Genomic DNA, 17,681 nt, shown 5'->3' with positions numbered 1-17,681 from the left:
GCTCACAGGCCCATGCCAATGTCCTCACAGGCACCAGTCATGTACGGCACAAATGAGTGTAAAAGAGAGAGATGGGTCAGCACACAAGCATTTTAGGATTAATATCGGTAGTCACTAATAAGACATTAATCAATTTTCCCCCAACAAACAAATCATCTAGTCAAACTGGGTTAATGGAACGTGATAAGGGAGCAAACCAATTGGGTAAAAAACAATCATTCAAAGTACTTAAATAATACTCCATTTATTTAGTTTTAAAATGGTTTCCTTTTAGTTCTACAGACATATAATTTCAAGGAAGTCAGGGACTTGCAGAAGAAAGAAAATATTAACACTAATTTCTTGTTAATTTAAAAATACTGATAGTAAAATAAACAAAAATAAACCAAATAAAATAGTTAAATTACTGAGAACGGGTTGAAACAATGTTTTACTTGACAAAAAAATAAATGGTATGTGCAACCCCACTTGAGCATCGCTGCCCTAGTTTCATACAGAAAGCAATCCACTAAGCCTAAAGGCATGAGCAATGTCTTACTTTACTGACATTTAACAGAAATCATAATGAAGAGCTAGCTACACGACAAGAATGGGCTTAGAAGTGCTGCATGCAAGAGGTTTGGAATAAAAGCGTATTTTTCAGTGCTATCTGCATACAGTGGAGAAAACTGGCCAGTTAAGAGTCAAGGTGACACTGAAATGTTGATATAATTATGACATCTTCATCTAATTTCTACGGCGTTTTGCTCTGGGAGGAGAGTGATGTATTCAAGTTGAACTCAACTCATCAAGAATAAATTCAGAGCTCAAAATAATTTCATAGGTGCTAAGGAAAATAAGTTGTCAAAAGCTTAAATATCACAAGTCTCTAAGGTTAAGTATTTCGTTGACATACGTTCCATTAGACTTTGGTTCAGTTCCTGGTGTCGAGTAGGACTTTTCCCCTTTCTGTGACCAGCAGGAGTGAATTAAATGCTTCAATATAACCCTCTCATGAGGGAGACCAGGAAAGTTCATGCAGTTCAAATGGATCTGATGTGTCATATTGGACCATTGGTAAAAACTAACCAGGCCTGCAGTACTGCATGAGTAAAATAAACACAAGAACCACAGGGAGTCCTGAGGAATCAGGGTTAAAACCATTCATACATTAAATAGGTCTCTCTATAAAGCCCCCAAATGGACACAAACTCACCTGCACTTTGCTTCTTAATATCTATGTAGTAAATTCACATCTATTATTAAAATATCATTTTTTTGTAGAGACAGCAAAAATCTGCCATGCTTTAAGATAAAAGAATATACATGATTCTGAAAGAAAATAGTGCACATTCCAAGGCATTCAGGCCACCTTTGCTTTGCAATGTTCAATGGAAGATACATTTCCTCAGTTGTAAAAAGGGGGTCCCGAGAGGTTAGGAGGAGAGATATCTCATTCACACTGATATACACACAATCCATATAAATGCAACCAGTCAGCCCTGCATGGTCATACATTCACTGACTACCAGAACGACAACTGGGACACTATCAGACTGTTCTCCATAGCAACAGTTTGGCTCAACAGACAGTTGACCTGTCTTACAGTAATAGTACCGTACACAGCCTGCACTGCCAGAGGACTGCAGCAACTGCCTGAGTACTGTGTGTCTGATCACTTGCTACCCAGAGAGGAGAAAGAAGAGAACTGAACAGACCAGTGTTGTGGTTTGTTTCCTTGAATAAGACAAAAAAAATAGTTGATCTAGCTAGCTTAGAACTTGATTCAGTTACTATCTTAAACACATATGCTCCAATTATTGAAAGCAAAATTATCAATAGTACAAATTATATATATTATATATATTTTTTTTTAACTAAACACCTTCTTTAAGCACAATAGGGTAAACAACATAATCAATGTAGTTTGACCAGTGAGGGTAGAGCCAGTGTTAAAATCTTAACATATACCTAAGTGACATCTCTACTGGAGTACGGAGCAGGTCAGGTCAAGCCACCAAAGCTCCGTCACATGCCGGCGTATCATGCTGCAGACAGTGTACCAGCTGCCGTTAAGTATCGACTGTAAGCCCAATCCAGTCAGTTGGAGAATAGGACACCAGTCTGTAGTGCAGCAGATTTGAGCTACTGATACTGCCCTACCCTCATGCAGCAGCTTCAAGTCTTATGTTACAGCTAGCGGACAGACAGAACACAGTGCCTACCTACGTACGGACAACAGTCCTCAGGATCAATGAGGTCCAGGACAGGGAGAATATTGCTATGTGTTTTACTGTAACACCTCTGTATGGTTCAATCTGCACTAGTGTCTTGCCCTCTTGATTATGTATTTTAAATCCATGATCAGGGAATCATCTTTGTTAAAATGGCTTTGATATAAGGTTCTACAGTAGGTTAATAACATCAGAGGAAGTCCATGAGGCTGCGTCTCTAATTACACTATACTCCCTATATAGCTCACTCCATTTGACCAGAGCCCTATGAGGTATAGAGAATAGTGCGCTTTATAGGGAATAGGGTGTCATTTGAGACGCAACCCATGAGTCACAGGTGGTGGCTGTACCACTCAGGAAGGGCCTATGCCGTGGTAGGGAGAGGCTGGAGGGGGAGGAGAGGGGAGTAAGGAAGTCTTCAGTGCACGAGTTGCTCAGAGTAGGTATCTGTGTCTGGTGTCCTCGTCTAAAGTGAGGTCCACTACCTCCGGAGGGGACACCCAGTTGGGCTGGGGGGACACGGTAGTCCAGAGCTGGGAGGATTGCCTCGTGCTGTTGTTGAGCTGCTCCAGTGAGTTGGGCTTCCAGGCAGAGGACAGGCTCTGAATTACCCCGCCCCGAGGATGGGCACATCTGTTAAGAGAAAGGGCACAATAACACAACAAGGACATTAGAGCAATGTTAGAGAAACATTAGGGTAACAACATTATACTGACGACTTAGTAACGAAAACAGTTTGTTCATTGCAGTGCACCAGTTCCATGACAGTCCCAAGCAGCCATTGCCTTTATGAGCTGTTGACGGTGTTGGTGTTACACAGTAAAACTATATTGACCGTTTTGTTGCGGCAATAAAACATGACTGCATGACCATAACTCTTAAAGTAACATGTTGTAGAACAACACCATATAAGGATTACAGTTTTGTAGTGGTTGTAGTGCAGGTAGATCTGCCCTCGACATGTGTTCCAAGTTATGCTTTCTGAACTCACCTTGTGTTTTCTTGCACTCCTACTATTTCTACCTCACTGTCTGAGGAGGGGATGTTGATGTGGCCCTTGTGCTGAGGGGGTTCCCTGTGGGCAAGCTCTGCCTCCATGTGACCTGCAACACAAGACATTTTAGAACGTACAGGGACATGTAGAATAGCAGTACACCTCACGGACACAGACATTAACAAAAACAAAAGTCATTGAAAAATGATGCAATCCACACCTTTTCTGGAAGTTTGATGGACACAAATATCTGGTTTACTCTTCATTGCAGCAGATATCTATGTACATTTACATCTATGTCAATTGACCAAATTCATTTCTATGAAATACGTGTACGGAAAGACAAAAAATAAAAGACAAACAGAGAAAACACATTCGCAGCACCTGAAAGGAAAACACCTGTACTGTAGACAGCCTGTATCATTTCTGCTTCGAACTCCTAAAATCCCCCTTTTCAACCGTGGAGCACAGTACAAAACATATGTTTTATTCAACTGATCTTCCACCATGTTTTCATCTCTGAGATGTTGGTTCCTAGTACCTAGGCTACTGGTTGCACTAACATTATCCCTGTTAAACAATCTCCTCGCGCCTGTCAAACTGTGAGCGGATTATACAGTTAGTCTTCCCAGAGAGAGTAGACATTTTCAATGTGATATACACCGGGTTTGTAACTGACCTGCTGAGAGAGAGCACAGATGCTGTACTCTTACTGCCCCAGAGTTTGCTGCCATAGCCTGGTCCCTGTGTGTTTTTAGCCTTTCATGTGTTATCACGGTGGTCCGGCGCACTCGCTCCGCAGTCACACTTAAGTTCTCCTGGTTAGAATCAGTGTCTGAAATATCATAGTGGCACACTACGGGAGTCCCGTCTGTAGAAACAGAAAACACTTCATTATTCAAACCACGTCGTCTCTCAGGTTAGCGAACTTCAGTGCTCACAGTAGAAAGTAGCTACCTCCATTAGCACAATAATTGCATTGCTAGTATAGCAGCTCATGATAGGATTTCAGCCTTGGTATCGGAGTAGATCTGAGACATACATATCCTCACTCTACAACTTCCAATATCTTAATTGATATTCCCGATTGCTAAATGCCACCTGCCATTCATGATGAATGAAAAAAAAAAAAAATTCAGCTGTAAATATATTTGTTGCCAGACAATTAACAAGTTAGGTTAAATAGTAATAATTTAACTAATTGCCCCATAAAGAATTAGCATATAGCAAATATGCCTATATAACTGCTTTGTTTTGCTCAAATGTAAATGTTTGAATACAACATCTAGGCTATGAGCCTTATTAAAAATGTCAAGATGACGGATGTCAAACTGAAGATGTTCATAATTCATAGAATGTGTATAATCTGTGCACAGAGTTAGATGTGTAATTGGCACATATGATGTGCAACTATAGCCTATTCTGTGTGTTCTATGCATGACCTACTGATATATAGTCTGCAATTAACTCATAAACAGATTACATAATTTATTTTGGGTATCATTTTTAATGCTTTTCAAATAACAGCCATTCACAAAAACTACCAACGGATGCAATCATTACAAACTAAAAAACTGAAATGTTCTTTATACAGTTCAAAACGTTCAATTATAATGTGTATGCAATAATGCAAGTAAACAATTTAGCAGCAGTTTGACCAGTTATCAAAAACAAAAAAGCTGCTCAAAAAAAAAATGATAAAATGTAACAAAGGGTTAACTTAGTTATGTTGTAGAAAAACCCTGGTAGAGTATTGGGGGACATGCGTTGGTTGAGTGTCTGCTCTGTTCTACCCTGTAAGACAAGTCAGTTACACATAGCCTAAGCCACATGCCCAAGTGTCATCTAGACCAGGGTTTCCCAACCTCGGTCCTGGGCACCTTGCTGTGTAGTGCTAGGGCAAAAACCTGCACCCAGAGGGAGCCCCAGGACCAGGTTGGGGAAACTCTGATCTAGACAGCATACTTTGAGAGCGCAGACAGTGCAGTATGGGAGTCAAGTCAAGAGCAAAATGGGCACCAGTGTTACAGTGGATGCCAGGCACTCAAGTCTAATACAGCCACAAAGTCATGACCAAACACCCATTTCTAAAATGCATCTTAAAAATCTGATTTTAAACCAAACTTTAACCACGCTGCTAACCTTTTCCAGGCTGGTCAGGATTAGGAACAACTCCTGTTCCTCATAACTAGTGAAGATAAAAGGAACTCCAAAAGTATTGGGACAGTGACATGTTTTTGCTCCTGTACTCCAGCACCTTGGATTTGAAATGATGCCTATGCAGGTTAAAGTACAGACTGTCAGCTTTAATTTGAGGGCATATATCTGTATCGGGTCATGCGTTTACAAAATCACATTACCTTTTTGTACATGATCCACTAAAGTTGGGGGACTAAATGTATTGGGACAATTCACTTGTATTAAAGTAGTCAAAGGTTTAGTATTTGGTCACATATTCCTAGCACACAATTACATGAAGCTTGTGACAATACAAACTTGGATGCATTTGCTGATTGTTTGGGTTTCAAATTACAATAGAAATGGTAAATAATGTAGTGTGTTATATTGGAGTCACTTTTATTGGAAATAAGTTTCTAAACATGTCTACATTAATGACAAAAAGTGCTGTAATTCATAGACAGTTCAGCCAATATGGATGAAAATACACAAATTATAGCTGACAGTCTAATTTAACCTCAGTCATTGTATCATTGTAAATTCAAATACAGAGCACCCCCCCCAAAAGAAAGTGTCACTGTCCTAATACTTTTGGAGCTCACTGTAAACCAAGATTCTCTCTTTGGTAAACAATCTTGTGTGTTGTATAGCTTTATTTAACTCTGCATCATTGGACAAGAGCTTGCAAGTAAACATTTCACTATAAGGGCTACTACACCTGTTGTACTTGGCGCATGTGACAAATACAATATGATTTTAATACCGGTCCCCAATGGAAAATGACCATGAAGGTATTTGATGCACTTGTAAAAATCAGGCTCTTTTCAGCGAGCTGCTGACATGATACAATACTGTGGTAAACAAATGGAAGACCATTTACAGTACTGGGATCCAAACAGGACAAGGCGGCAAACTAAATATGTCAGATGAACTGTGCATCATGAATTTGAAGGCAGGAGACGAGAGCTGGACCAAGTCCTGTTAACATAAAACCAAAAGGAAGTTGTCACTCACTACAATTCATGAGCATACGAGCAAAGGTTTACCTTGCACACACAGGCTAATCAAAAATTATTCTTTGACATTTGACATATACATGAAGGGAAGATCACATGCAAACAGTAAAACTTTATGCAGATTAAACAGTGTGGAATTGAGAACGGTGTAGCTATATTGTATATGCAGTACATTTTCATGTGCAAATTACAATCCTCCAAAAGACCCTATTGAATATGCTTCCAGCTATGTTCCTTTAGCTATGTCCTGGATGTGTAGGTAGTGTTTGAAGTCATTCTTGTTTTTATAAGTAGCTGGAGGTTATTCAGACTCAAAAAGGCTGCATTGTCACCTGTATGTTATGTAGGCCTATGTAGAAACCAATAATCATTAACATGCGCTATACTTTTCTGGAGCCCAAACTAATATATATATATATATTTATATATATTAGTGGGCAGGAAGTGTGAAACCTGGTTTCAGTTTGATAAAAGTCATATCAATACAACTACTATTAAAAATAAAAAAAAATAAAGGCCAAATTTGCTTTAAGCACAGGCCAGATTGGCAGAAACTATTTTAAGGATATGGACAGACATGAAGCTCTTGATGTGTTAGCTCCTATTCAGCACAGAAGATCCCACACCCACGATATCCACACTAAAAGAAAGAAAAAAAAGTCTCTCCACTGCCATCATAGTATTAGGCCTAACCTTTCACAGTCAGTGCTACCACAACAGAAGTTCAGGTCAAATTAAAAAAGTATACTTCTCTAACTATATATAAAAAAGTTTAACAATGTTCTGATTTGGACATCCAATTTCAAGGAATCGTTTGGGGCAGAATATATTGTGTTAAGAATATAATGCTCTCTAGAATGTTTACTGTTAGTAAAGCTATGCCACTAAAATAAAAGGCTGTGAAAACATTGACAAGTATTTAAATCAGCGGATGTGGCTTTAAGTAAAATGGCACTATGACAACGTTCTTATTCCTAGCATTCTGTATGACAAGGCACATGCCATGAAGCAGCCCCCTGCACAAGTGACTGTCTGGGGTTCTGTAACGCACGTTATTGTATGAACTGACACAGTATGTTAGCTGGTAAACATGTATACTCTTGGAATTGGCATACTGAAAGCAATACAATGAGAGCCCTGACTTGACAGTCGGTCGATAAAATATGCATTGTCCGTGTCAATGATGCAATTTTTCCTACAAGTTGCGGTTAAAGTAAATTGGCTCCAGGAACCAATTGGATATTAAAAAACGCATTCAAAAGACTTAGATCTCACAGTGATTCAGCACCCACAGCTGCCATGAGCCACAAAGCTCACGGAGGACTTGAGTGTCACAGTCAAGGCCATGCTTACCATGTTAATTATGTAATAACACACATATTAGGGACTTCCAGTAAAATTGGAGAGTTGGTGATTAAACCCCCCTTCCCCCCCAAAAAAGTGGAAATCAGATAAGCACATTTGCCATCATCACCGTATGTGTGATGGTAGTGAAACTTTATCCATTTGGAAAATACAGCACTAAACCACTCCACAAGTCCAACAAGGGAATCTAAACGTTCAAGAGGCCGGGGTCTGGAACGTCCAGATTTCCATTTTGGGTAGCCACAGGCACTACATCAGGCAGGATGTTGTTGTTGAGGGGGTCGGGGGCCATGCTGCTCATGGTGACGTTGGCGTTCTCCCGGGCCAACATGTACGCCGCCATTGTCTCCTGCGACTCCGAGGAGGGCAGGAAGGAGCTGGACGGACGCGGCGCCCTGTGGCGGTGCCGATGGAGCCGCCCGGGGGCGTCGCTCGAGTGGATGGACGAGTCGACGCTGTCGTCCGAGTCGAGGCGCGTCAGCTTCTCCATCCAGACGCGGAAGCGCTCTTCTGTCTGCCGCTGCATCACAGCGAAGCGAGTCATGGCCTCCTCCAGCACGCTGCCAATGCTGTTCCTGTCCCACGAGCCACCGCCGTCCAGCAGGCCCTGCATCTGAGCGCTCACTCTGGATCCCTCCGCAGCTTTAAAGACATTGAGGCCAAGCCATAAGAAACACAGTAGCACTTCATGTTCGCTGGTGGACTGTTTGTTTTATTTATAGTTATTAAAAAATTGAAAAATGACAAGTTTCGTTGACGTGCAGATCGACTTTTTCATGCTGATGGACTACGTTCATGCAGTTGTAGCAGTCAGGTCTGTGTACGGAATGCAGTAATGGTTGATAAAATGGAGTCCTATAGATCCACTATAGACAGAAATTGGTTTTAAGAGATTTAATTGCTGTAACTCATTGTAGCAAGTGTACTGAAGATTTACTGTGCATAGTTTGTGATAAGATAAACTTTGTAGTTGTCTAACTTTGTACGCAAATACAGCGTAAGAAATAACCCATACAGACACAGCACCAAGCACCATGGTTTTGACATTTCTCTTTGGACATCAAATGTACAGCTAGACATGACTTATTTGAACTAGCAACAATTTCAAAATGCAATTCACATAAAAGATGTCTACCTACGCAGATCTAGAAGAGTTATGTAGTTGTGGTAATCAAGGAAAGCGTGAAGGGGGAAAATGTCAGTGACAGCTGACTATTGCCATGTTCGCTACAAATTATCTTACAAACTACAATATCCCTGCTTGAGTGCAGGCAGAGCAATGCACCACCAACTCAATGTTGTGGCAGTGATTTAACCCAGTCTAAATTAGAACAACGCTACCTCAAACTAATATCAATGTTGTCACCCCAATGCCAAGATGCAATGTCAAAACTCACTTTATCAAACCAGATAGCAACATCATTGAAATACCAATGGAAATGACTCAATATAAAGTCACGAGTTTAAAGCAATATAGATCTTCATTTGATCTACAGTACTAGTCATACTGTATTTGAGCCATTGTACTCATTGAAGTTGAGTAACACATCCGTAATGTAAATCAAATCTGTCCCTCCAATTATCAGGAAATCAAGTCACAGGAAGTCAAAAACAAGGGCCACCAATAAAACAATGTACAATTAACACAAAAACACAAGATAATTAATCTTAAGTGTTGTCAAATATATCCTATCCTATGATTGATTTTTTGCCAACTTCGACAAGATTCTGTGGTTAACTAATGCATTTTAAAATGAGGACATCCTAAAAGGTGCCTATTACACTTGAAGCATCTGTTTAACAGTAATCCAGAGCCTTGACTAACAACTACATCAAGACCTACTGCGCTGAAAACATGCACTGGAGCCTAGGGGAATCTCAAAGGGCGACAATCAAATAATTCAACAGAAGTTCTCAACCGAACCAGCACGATAAGGTGCTACGTGGCAAAGGTATGTTGAATTAATGGAAGGCTCTGGGGATGGAGACATCTCATTCCATTAACCCTCAATCTCTATTTTGACCGAGGACAGGAAGAAGTCAATCACATTACAATGGACAGTGGAGCCTTCGATGTGAATGACAGATTTACTACTATGTTTATGTCATAGCTTTGAGATACTCCTGTATGTTTATCACAAGGTTACTACCACACAGTGAGGTCATATACTGTTGTAAAAAAAAGCTCGCTATGGCAGTACAGACTGGAAAAGTAGAAATAAAACAATGACCCAATTGTAACTCAGTAAATGGTATCTACATTCCACACAACATGCAAACAATGAGAGTTTAAAAAGAACACTTCCTACAGGTGGATTACGTGAAGACGTGATGGGTTGTAACCTTCAAAATGCATGGTGAATGGAGACAAATGAACAGTTATTAAAACAATTAACATTCAGTGATGCCTGTGCTAGAAGCCATTGAAGATTAGCAAACATTCATAAACAGAAGCGTCAGTGTGTTTGCATATTGGCCGGGGATGCTATGGTTACTCGACATCTCTGGTAAACGTATGTGAAATGATTCATGTGAGATGTCTGTTGCAACTGTTTACGAGAAATTGTCAAAATTACCTGTGATGTCTGTAGTAAATTGTGATTATTACCTTACGGTGCACTAAATGTGGGTTACTTGGAATCCCTGTAGTACATGGGTCTTTCTATAGACTAGGGTACCAGGATTTCCTATGCTGGAAAACTTAAGTAATTGATAAGCCATTTTTTTCATGTCATTACATTAAGGGGGGAAAATACAGTAGCCATTTCACATAAAATTCACGAGTTGATTTAAAACCTGTTTATCCCTTTGTCATGATTGGTATCTTGACAGATGTCCAAAAATCATGTGACAAAACATTAGTTTTCTGTCCTTGCATTTGTGGCAGTGTAAGTTGTCCTGATATCATATATTTTTCATGAATTAGTTCAATTAGACATTGAACCCTGTAGTTGTTCTGTTTCGAGATTCCAGAACTGCAATGTAACTACTTAAAAATGTTGTGTCTCCTTGTGTAATGGGGTGAAAACAGTTTATGGGCACACAAATCTCCCCAAAATGTATGTGATTGCAGAATTGAATGCTTCTAACAGAAAGAAAGAGTCACCTTACCTTGATACTGAAAATCTAAAGCTCGAATCATTAACGTGGTTCTTCAATAATTATGCATAATGCATGTTGGATGCGTATTTGGTGTCCAGCTGTTTAATTATACTGTGATATTTTCACACATCTGATTCAGGAAGGAATTTTCTGAATGACGAACAGCTGTTGTGAAAGCACAGGTGATGAAACAGCGCAGGTGCTGGAAAAAGGTGTCCGCAAAAGAAATGCCCAAAATATTTAGGGTCTCATTCCTTATTCTGGTGAAGACCGTTGTGCCTGGATCTACATTGGATCTAATATCCATGGAAAATTGATGTTGATAATCTGTTGTCTGCTAGAGTTAGAGAAAGGGTCTCATTAGATTTAACAGAAAGTGTCAGAGTAATGAGTATGTTTTTGTGCCTTGGATTGGACGAGTCTACTGTTTGCAATTGCGTAGGATAGACAATTGTGCAACACCCAACTCTGTTCATTATTCTGGATAATAATGACAAATGATCAGGCCTAATAGGCATCTTCACAATATGATCTGGTAATGAAATAACATGACAAATACATGTTAGTTTCCATGATACACCTGCAATTTTAAGCAATACAATGCACTTGAAGCAGCCTACCTAAACTTGAAGAACAGATATTCAAGTACTAGAATATGCCTACCTTGAAAAATCTGACATCTACTAGAATATGGTGCTTGAAAAGTCCTTGTAAATGATTGTAGCCAGTTAATAAGTTCTCCTGCTCCCTGATAATGTGCGATTTCCTTTTGGATCCATTTTGTGAGAGATGTGGCCACTTCCTTTTCTTTCCAACCACTTCAATTGATGGGTGTTGCGCTACTCTGTTGCGGTAAAACCACGTAAAGTGATTATGAAGACGACAAGATCGAATGCTGGCATCAACTTGGCTTTCCATACAAATCCTTCCATTATAAAAGGAACTGGGGTTTTAGCCACTCATGACAAAATCAGCCTGGCTTTATGTGTGCCTGCGTCGGGCCACATAGGACAGAGAAAAACCATACATTCATCCACTTCATTTGCCTAGTTAAATCAAGGTTAATTTATTTTATTTACCTCACTATTTTTATTTTTTAAATAATAGTCAGTCCACAGTATTCTCACATTTTAGAATGCCATTTTAATATCAATGCCAAATTCTTAGTGGTAATGGCCTAGTTTGACAGTTCTATATTATGCCTTATATGTTCAATTATATAAATTAAACAATTGTATAACACTGAGATCCTTGAAAAGTACAAAGAAGGGCTTGAAAACATATCTGAAAGACCTTGAATATGACTTGCCAATGTCTGTATAAACCCTGCTTTAAGAATGTATAGTCCTGTTGTAGTATATATGTAGAGTTATGGGGCAATTGGCATACTCATCCAAGTACACGTGGAACGGCATAAAACGTATTTTTATTTCAACCCATCTTGAAATGTTTATCCCAACGTCATACCTTGGCCCCATTATTTATAGAAAGACCCAAATGCATTAAACATGGGATACAGTGTCTCCGTAAAAGTAGTCGGACCCCTTTACTTTTGTGATAGCCTTATTAGAAAATTGATTAAAATTGTTACACCCGCCCCCCCCCTCAATCTACACACAATATCTCATAATGACAAAGCAAAGAGTACATTTTTTTAATGATTGAAAATGCATTAAGAATAAAAAGTGAAATCTCACATACGGTAAGTATTCAGACCCTTTACTCAGTGCTTTGTTGAAGCACCTTTGGCAGCGATTATAGCATTGAGTCTTCTTGGGTATGATGCTACCAAGCTTGGCACACCTTTATTTGGGGAATTTCTCCAATTTGTCTCTGCAGATCCTCTCAAGCTCTGAAGTTGGATGGGGAGAGTTGTTGCACAGCTATTTTCAGGTCTCTCTAGAGATGTTCGATCTGGTTAAAGTCCGGGCCCTGGTTGGGCCACTCAAGGACATTCAGAGACTTGTCCCGAAGCCACTCCTGTGTTGTCTTGGCTGTGTGTGTAGGGTTGTTGTCCCGTTGGAAGGTAAAACCTTTGCCCCAGTCTGGGGTCCTGAGCACTCTGGAACAGGTTTTTTTCAATGATCTCTCTGTATTTTGCGCCGTTCATCTTTCCCTCGATCCTGACTGGTCTCAAAGTCTCTGACGCTGAAAAAAAAAAAAAACATTCCCACAGCATGATGCTGCCACCACGCTTCACCATAGGGATGGTGCTAGGTTTCCTCCAGACGTGACGCTTGGCATTCAGACCAAAGAGTTCAATATTGGTTTCATCAGACCAGGTAATCTTGTTGTTCATGGCTTCCGTCTGGCCACTCTACCATAAAGGCCTAATTGGTGGAGTGCTGCAGAGGTGTTTGTCCTTCTGACAGGTTCACCCACACCCACAGAGGGACTCGAGCTCTGTCAATGACAATCGGGTTCTTCGTCACCTCCCTGACCAAAGCCCTTCTCCCCCGATTGTTCAGCTCGGCCTGATATTTGAGTTTTTAGTTTTTACATTTAAGAATGACGGAGGCCACTGTGTTGTTGGAGACCTTCAATGCTGCCGACATTTTTTGGTACACTTCCCCAAATCTGTGCCGACACAATCCTGTCTTCGAGCTTAACAAACAATTCCTTTGACCTTTGGGCTTGGTTTTTGCTCTGACATGCACTGTCAACTGTGGGACCTTATATAGACAGGTGTGTACCTTTTCAAATCATGTCCAATCAATTGAATTGACCACAGGTGGACTCCAATCAAGTTGCAGAAACATCTTAAGGATGATCAATGGAAACAGGATGCACCTGAGCGCAATCGAGTCTCACAGCAAATGGTCTGAATACTTATGTACATAAGGTCTTTGATAATTTTTTAATACATTTGCAAACACTTCAAAAAAACCTGCTTTTGATTTGTCATTATGGGGTACTGTGTGTAGATAGAGGAGGATATATATATATATGTTTTTAATCCATTTTAGAATAAGGCTGTAACGTAACAAAATGTGGAAAAAGGGAAGGGGTCTGAATACGTTCTGAATGCACCGTATGTGTGGTGAATATTACCCCGTGGGGGTTGAGTTAAATGTGTCTGGTGGTGATTGTTACCCGGGATGTCTGTGGTGATTGTTACCCGGGATGTCTGTGGTGATTGTTACCCGGGATGTCTGTGGTGATTGTTACCCGGGATGTCTGTGGTGATTGTTACCCGGGATGTCTGTGGTGATTGTTACCCGGGATGTCTGTGGTGATTGTTACCCGGGATGTCTGTGGTGATTGTTACCCGGGATGTCTGTGGTGATTGTTACCTGGGATGTCTGTGGTGATTGTCTTGCCGCCTGATGTCTCGTCGTCGTCTTCAGAGGAGCTGGTGCTGGAGTCACAGGTGAGGTCGCTATCGCTCGTACTACTGTCCTGCAGCAGGTTGTATTTCTTCCTTGCCGCCGCCTCACGCTTCTGCCTAAGCAGCCGAATACGCTCCTTGTGCTTTTGGCTCCGGTGACCTTTGACTTTAGCCAGCCGGCCGTTGGTCTGCTTCTCAACGCCTGCTCCTCCCACCACAGCGGGCTGGCAGCGGTTTTTCTTGGCTGCCATTGTGTTGGTTGACATCTCGCTTTCAGAACGTGAACGACGGGACTTTCGCCCACTTGATGCAGATGTTTGACCCCCTGCTGCAAGTCTGGTGTCGGCCCCGGGCTCTGTGGAGCCCCCCTCCACTGTCACACGCGAGGCGGATCCCTCCTCACCAGAGGAGAGTGTGTCCGAGTCGGCCAGGTGGCCGCTGGAGGAGGGCGAGAGCATGCAGGGGTTGGAGGAGTCACTCTCGTAGGCACGGCCCGAGGTGGGCTTGTCACTGCCGGTGGAGGCGTGCGGAGACTCAGGGGAGTTCCTTCTCAGCTCCATCATGAGGCAGGGCATTGAGAGAAGGCTAGGCTCACCCTCAGTCTGCAGGGGGCTGTCCCCCTCCTTTTCTCCTGGAGGAGAGCTGGTGGTCTCTGTTTTAAGGGGCTCCTCCTGCTCCCCCCTGACAGCAGCAGCTGACCCCTCCTGCACGGGACGCTCTGGGAAGATCTCAGCATTGACAAACTCCTCTGTCTTCTCAGTGTCTGCCATCTTCCTGCTAGTTGAGCGTAGGACCCCGTGGTCTGACTGTTTTAAACAGGTGGGCCAGGACAGGAACTCACCTGGAAGAACAATATACGATATCACAGAGATTTAACTTTGGTTCAAAAAGACCTACTCTTGCACCCACTATAATATTGATATATCTTTAAGACTAAACACATTAGAAATTAATCATCCTCTTTCAGGATCTTTAAAATGACGCAGCACAACAGACCGATTTATGAAAGGTGTAACTCAGTGTTTTCCAACTCTGGCCCTCAAGTACCTCCAACAACACACATTTGTCTTGTAACCCCAAACAAACATACCTGATTCAACTTATTGAGGGCCTGATGATTAGTTGACAAGTTGAATCAGGCATGTTTGACAGGGTCAACAATAAAAATGTGTACCTTTTGGAGGTAGATGAGGACAGGAGATGGGAACCACTGAAAACGTTTCAATGAAGTACCAGTAGCCTACAACAGTAGCAAAAGGCAATTTAGCACTAATTAATCTGGCTGCATTTACAGCTGTAGTGGGGTGTGTTTACATTTGAGTCATTTTGCGTACGTTCTTGTGCAGAGCGACTTACTGGACCAAAGCTCTTAACCGCCAGGTTATCTGCCGCTCAAAAACCAATAATGAATCAAAAGGGTAACATGGGTTTTTGGTAGCATTCTCACATAAGGTTATCACCTAGATGCTGGCAACATCTATTCTACTGGTTTAGCTTTGAACCCCCCACATGTGGTCAGCTTACAAATATCAGCTGGTTCCAAACATATGTTACCATTGTGTGGAATGTTGGTCACATACCTGTAGGGAGAAGACGCCTACAAATAGTGACCCTCTTCTTTCAAAATGTATAATGAACTCTTCATTGCTCATATTCACAGCATTCCACCAAAATACACCTAAACTTAAGATAGATGTGGCCCAGCTGGTAGATTGTCGTTGAATATATTACTCAAAGTTGTGCTATGGTGCTTTCAAGAAAACTGGGAACTTGGGGGGGGGGGGGGTCTTATCATGATGCCAGAGTTTACGACTTGGAATTCCGAGTTGGATGACCGTTCAAAAAGTTCCCAGTTGGAGCTGGTTTTTGTCCGAATTCCCAGTTAATTTCAATGCACTTAAGTCGGATATTTCAGAGTACCCCAGTTGTTATGAACGCAGCATTATAACAGTAGTTCTGTGGCTATATATAATGGTGTCATAACACCACTGTGTGGGCAACAACGAAACTCAAGTCCGGGGTTCTTTGCGCCACACCTTCCGGTAGCCTAGGAAAAGAGCAAGCTCAGACAGAGCCTCATCTATCAAGTATGAATAACATCACTGACCGTTTTAACAAAAAAACGAAATGTTGACCTACGTAGCTACCTGGATTGCTAGCTCGACAACATAACAAACAATTAAACGCCACTATCAACTGGCTGGCTAGCAAGCAAAACATATGAAGCTAACGTCAACTACGCTAAACATAAACCAGTATCGCGGAAGCTGGCTTCCTTCATCCTTTACCAGTGTTAGCTATCTAGCTTGATGGTAGCTTACCCGTCTGGCTAGGTAGCTAGCTAACAGGGAAATTATTTAGGCAATCTATGGTGAGGGCTTCGTTGGCTATCGAGCTATGACTAACGACGTTAACTTGCTTAGTAAACTAACTTGCTTAGTAAACTAGCTTCCCATAAAACGAGTTGGAGTTGCTAGGGGGATTTCTAAACATAGTCCACCACCCATGCATGTATTTGTGATACCGCTAGCACGAACTCGATAGGCAGCTAGTTAGCTACCTAAAATGGAAGCGACGTATGCTAACGACGATTCCATTTTAACCCAGCCCAGCAGCTAGCCAGCCAGTTCGCACTGACGGCGTAGCTAATTTGCTGCCTAAACTAGCAACTTACTTGTGTATTACGTTATACGTTTGTTTCTTCAGTGTCCGACTTCTGTGACATCTTCATTAATTTGAACGTATCACGCACGCGAGACATACAACTAATAAAGTAAATGTGGCTTGTAAAGTGAACCTTGGTCCACTAGCTAGCTACTTATTTCAAAATGTCCCCATCAGCCGTTGTTCACATACAAATGTGTGCGTCACTTCCATGCGTGAGTAACATAGAAAAATAATTAGCGCCTCCGTGAGTCTTGGGAGAGGTATGCCGCGTTTTGGACAACTGGGAACTTCACTGGTAAAAATAGTTTAACGGTCACTCCGAATTCAAAATCGGAAACTCAGGCATCTTTCTAAAGCTCCGATTTGAAAATCACGTGTGACATTAGACCTAGTTTTTATAACATTTCCCGACAAGATAGACCTGCCAAAGGGGATGCAGTTGCAATCTACTGCAGTGATAGCCTGTAGTCATACTATCCATGTCTGTGCCCCCAAAATTATAGTTTTACTTTTTAAAATCCACCTTTCCAGAAACAAGTCTCTCACAGTTGCAGCTTGTTTATAGACCCCCAATTCACACAATATGTGAATTGATTGCCCCCATCTAACTTCAGAGTTCGTACTGTTAAGTGACCTAAATTGGGACATGCTTAACACCTCGGCCATTATACAATCTAAACTACATGCCCTCAATCTAAACACAAATTACCAAGGAATTTACCAGGTACAACCCTAAATCTGTAACCTCTAAATACACCTCTGCTGTCTTCAACCAGGATCTCAGCGATCACTGCCTCATTGTCTGTGTGCGTAATGGG

At 41.4% G+C, this 17,681-nt stretch overlaps 1 protein-coding gene across 4 annotated transcripts; it reads right to left on the bottom strand.

Moving 5' to 3' along the window:
- Positions 1-228: 228 nt before the first annotated feature.
- On the bottom strand, positions 229-17,107 carry lg11h18orf25 (linkage group 11 C18orf25 homolog). Of its 4 annotated transcripts, none has more exons than XM_046290264.1 (5): positions 16,871-17,086; positions 14,162-15,037; positions 3,887-4,078; positions 3,205-3,316; positions 229-2,846 (listed from the first exon to the last, which is right to left on the bottom strand). In XM_046290264.1, the coding sequence occupies exons 2-5, from the start codon at positions 14,964-14,966 to the stop codon at positions 2,648-2,650; spliced, it is 1,308 nt and encodes a 435-aa protein (XP_046146220.1). In that variant the 5' UTR covers positions 14,967-15,037; positions 16,871-17,086; the 3' UTR covers positions 229-2,647. The 4 variants fall into 4 exon arrangements, with proteins under 4 accessions (XP_046146220.1, XP_046146221.1, XP_046146223.1 ...); XM_046290265.1 differs by lacking the exon at positions 16,871-17,086 and adding an exon at positions 15,777-15,936; XM_046290267.1 differs by lacking the exon at positions 3,887-4,078.
- Positions 17,108-17,681: the final 574 nt, after the last annotated feature.

Source organism: Oncorhynchus gorbuscha, linkage group LG11 (assembly GCF_021184085.1).
Source record: "Oncorhynchus gorbuscha isolate QuinsamMale2020 ecotype Even-year linkage group LG11, OgorEven_v1.0, whole genome shotgun sequence".
Taxonomy (NCBI): Eukaryota; Metazoa; Chordata; class Actinopteri; order Salmoniformes; family Salmonidae; genus Oncorhynchus; species Oncorhynchus gorbuscha.
This window is presented reverse-complemented; position numbering and strand designations above follow the sequence as displayed.

Coding starts and splice junctions, on each gene's coding strand:
- lg11h18orf25 (XM_046290264.1), bottom strand. CDS start 14,966: ATGGCAGACACTGAGAAGACAGAGGAGTTTGTCAATGCTGAGATCTTC. Junction 3,317..3,886: donor TCTGTGCTCTCTCTCAGCAG/GTCAGTTACAAA, acceptor CTTGTGTTGCAG/GTCACATGGAGGCAGAGCTT. Junction 2,847..3,204: donor GGAGTGCAAGAAAACACAAG/GTGAGTTCAGAA, acceptor TTCTCTTAACAG/ATGTGCCCATCCTCGGGGCG.